At 31.3% G+C, this 3,922-nt stretch overlaps 1 protein-coding gene across 2 annotated transcripts; it reads left to right on the top strand.

Annotated features, from left to right (window-relative positions):
• Window positions 1–1,205: 1,205 nt before the first annotated feature.
• LOC117167877 lies at window positions 1,206–3,664 on the top strand. Of its 2 annotated transcripts, none has more exons than XM_033353109.1 (2): window positions 1,206–1,713; window positions 2,989–3,664. In XM_033353109.1, exons 1-2 carry the CDS (start codon window positions 1,620–1,622, stop codon window positions 3,477–3,479), a joined length of 585 nt encoding a protein of 194 aa, XP_033209000.1. In that variant the 5' UTR covers window positions 1,206–1,619; the 3' UTR covers window positions 3,480–3,664. The 2 variants fall into 2 exon arrangements, with proteins under 2 accessions (XP_033209000.1, XP_033208999.1); XM_033353108.1 differs by having other exon boundaries at window positions 2,986–3,664.
• Window positions 3,665–3,922: the final 258 nt, after the last annotated feature.

The following is a 3,922-nucleotide window of genomic DNA, read 5'->3' as shown; positions in this document are numbered from 1 at the left end:
CACTAAATTCAAGGGACGAGAAGTATAAGAAAAATTTTGTCTAGAAGATAAAAAATGAAATTAGAAAAATCGACATTTTTTTCGATGTTTGAATTAAAATAACAATTAAATAAACAAAAAAATAGAAAATCTACTCTCACCATTTTCTGAAAAATTTAGTTCTGAATTTTTCAAAAAAAAAAATTCTAAAATCGGTGCATAATTGCGTTCTAAATGTCATTTTGAACCTCGTTTTCCGATTTCACCCCACTGTGCGTTGGTCAGCGTCGTCAGTTAGCCCTCAGATGCGAAACAAGGTAGACGCGAAATGTGAGTGGGGGCCATTGGACCCCAGTGTAACTTTTTCGTACAGTAAGTGAAATTTTCTTTTTAATCATTTTTGGTTTATTTCTGTGTAAACAGCAAATTTTTCATTAAATGTTATTTTAAAAATATGCTATATTTCTGTGTGGAAGTGGTCTATAAGGCTAATGTGTAGCATGTTATATATTTTTATGGACAAAAAAAATGCCTTTAACGCTTATAAAAGATCCATACTGTAACAACTAGAGATCAATTTTTTACGATCTCATTAATTACGTGTCCTATTTTTGAATAGGAGAACTTCCTGATGTTTTTTTTCAATGTAAAGCAAATAAATTTGCAGTGGGACTCCGATTTTGTGCATGAAAACTCCAAAATCGACCGAATCTCTTTTTCTAACGTGTGTAGGTAGAAAGAGAGCTCCAATCAATTTTTAATTTTGAAATAGTATCGAAGGCCCACAGCTTGGTTCTCTTTGCTGTTCTCATTTCAGTACCACTCCAGAATGTTTTTTTTTTTCAATATCATTCAATACCTGAAATGCGCTCTGAAATAAAAGTTTTTTTTTTACAGTGCATTCTAGAGAAAAGTAGCAATGGCTGGATATAGCTTAAGAAGTCTCGACGTCATTCAAAATGCGTTGGTGGAAAAAGATAAGGAAGAAGAGGAGTTTTTCGAAGGCGAGGAATCAGATGAGGCAGACCGAAAAACTCGGGTCTCCTGCGCTTCTTGTCAATTTGCGATGTGTGACGATCACCGGCCGGGTCGCTGCGCTGACTGTGCGTCTGCACAAGAATAATATTTTTACAATAAAAATGAAAAAAAACAATATAGCGTACGTTTGAATTTTGAATATAAGTACGTTTGAATTTTCTCATTTTTCATCCCTCCGAATAATTCAACTTTTTGGAAGGAATTGAAGTGGCGTATTTTTTTCTGATTCGCCAACATCTGATATTTGAAACCCTAGGAGAAATTACTAGAACTAAAACATTTTCGATTATAAATTGTTTTTTTTTTTTAATAATAAAAAAGCTGCAAGTTCTTTAAAAATATTTTGTTTAATGACACCAAATTTTCAAAAGTAAGAAATTTTTGCGATGTCATGGTTCTTGAATGTTTTTGTATTATCCTAACCCCTTTCGGTTGATTAAGAATCAACATGAAAACATTCTACTCTAGTTATTTTCTAGAACAAAATGACAAGCGTAGTTTAGATGGCGTTTACGCTGGCATAAATAGCAGCCATTAATCAAACAACTCTTTAGAGTCGATTTTTTAATTGAGTCCGCTTATTCGTTTCTTTGTCCGAAAAAATGAAGATTAGTGCTTCCAGTCTACTTATCGCAATCGCTGGATTCCTGCAGGAATCAAAGTGCATGCTTCCCCCGACTACTTCTACTTCTAGTGGTAATATAATATTAAAATTATTATTTTAAAATTTCGAAGACGCAATTTTTAAAATTTTTTTAATTTAAATACTTTTCTTCTTAATCTTTAGCGGTTCTCCCAGATAACATTAAAAATGTCCAAGCGTATCTGCGTCGAACGTCGAAAATGCTTTGAATCCTTTATTATCTTTTTGGTTTTAGAAAATCATTAACTTTATGTGAAAATGTAGCTGTTTCATTTTCAGTTAATAATTGATCTTTTCTAGCTTAAAATTAAACTACTTGAGTCAAAATTTATGTAGTTTCTTCAAAATGTGTTCTGTCCTGTAAAAAATTGATAGTCCTGGTTAAAAATTCATCATTGTTTTAAAGCTTCTTTGATTTGATTGAAAGTATAACTATTTTCTTGAAAATTCGTTTTTATTGTGAATGAAAAAAATTAATCATTTTTAATAAAAATTTAACTATTCTTTTCGATGATAAGAATTTCAAATTTTTAATAAAGATTAATGTAGTTTATAGAAGAATCGCTTTTTCAATTATTATTTCTAGCCTAAGATATAACCATTTAATTTTTTGTTCAAAATTTATCTTTCGTAGAAAAAAGTTGAAACACTGATTTAAAAATTCAATTGGTTGGAAGAAAATTCATTCTTTTAACTGGAAATTTAGGTATTCCATACATGCTTGAAACTTTTTCACTTTAAATTTAATTGCTTAGTTAGAAATTCATATACTTTATTCAAAACTTATCTCTTTTTTGTAAACAATTCTTTCTATTATTGATAATTAATCCTTTCATCGTAAATTGAAATATTTGTTTTTTGTTTCTTTTGTAAAAATTATTTTTTCAACTTCAAGCTATCTGTGACAGTTTTGGTTGAAAATGTATGCTTTATGGTTGAAAGTTATTGGTTGAAAATTAATATTTTTTGTTGAAGCTTTCACATAGTTTGTTAAAAAATTAACTATTTTGTTGAAAATTAATTTTATTAGCGGAAAATAAAGTAATAAATTAAGAAGCCTAGAAAAATAAAGCGTTACTGTACCACTTTCAACTTCATGGAAATGTGTGAACGTATCTGTGCCGACTGTAAAACGACTGACACATGCTTGGACATTTTTGCTTATATTCTAGGAACCTTAAAGATTTCTTAAGTTTCCTCAATTCAAATTTAAAAAAATTGGAAGACACAAGATTCGAGAAATACGTCTCCGATTTAAACTGCTGCATTTCTAATTAACTAGGAAACATAACATTGGTAAATGTAAATTTTTTTCCTCATTAAAGCAGGTACACAGTATGGTCGCATTGTGGTTTCATTTTATGGTAACAAAGACTATAAGCCTAGTTTGTACCAGCCCCAGGGTGAACCTGACTGGTTGAAGAATAAACCAACTAAGAATTTTCCATTGTATGAGGTTTTTGTAAATACACATCGATATGGTGATTATATGGCTGCATTCTGGGATCAAAAAAAGAGCGGTTATACTCCGTTAACATTTGAAATCATGCTTCCAATTAAGATCGAAGGAGTGATCCGAGAGAAGGTCCTTAAGCGCGGTATGCAGCCTTTCAAAGATTACACTCCCGGGTCGTTTCAAAGATCCAGCGAAAATGTATATGTAGCCATACAAGGAAAAACCATAATCAAATATGCACCGATAAAACAAGAGGAAAAGGAAGAACCAGCAGAAGCAAAAAAACGAAACCTGAAAACGAGGGATGGATTCGACACGGACCCCTCTGCAACAAAAAAACGGTGGACACAAACAAGCCAATAATTTCGTTCATGATATTTGTATACTTTTTAATTCCACCTAAAGATTCTACTATTTCTTCCAATAGTAACCGTGAAACTCTGCGAATGTACAAATTTTATATATATTATATAAAAATCCCGTGTCACGATGTTTGTCACCACTAAACTCTGAAACTACTCTACCGATCTTGATGAAATTTTGTATAATATGTGTAATTTGGGCCAACTTAAAGGATAGGATACTTTTCATGTGATTTAATTGCCTGAATATTTTTTCATTGCAAATTCAATGTTTTTTGTGTACTCCATAAGCTTCTAACTTCTAACAGAAGGCGGTGTAGATTAGTTTGTTGACAGACACTTCAACATTTCACGTTATCTAGGTTAAGTAAGCAGCCAATAGATGACTAGCAAACCGGATTTGTCAGTTGTTTATATAAATCCAAGTATGTGATTTCTTATATT

The sequence above is a fragment of the Belonocnema kinseyi genome, chromosome 2 (genome assembly GCF_010883055.1).
Source record: "Belonocnema kinseyi isolate 2016_QV_RU_SX_M_011 chromosome 2, B_treatae_v1, whole genome shotgun sequence".
NCBI lineage: Eukaryota > Metazoa > Arthropoda > Insecta > Hymenoptera > Cynipidae > Belonocnema > Belonocnema kinseyi.
The sequence above is the reverse complement of the archived record's forward strand: the minus strand, read 5'-3'. Positions and strand labels throughout refer to the sequence as shown.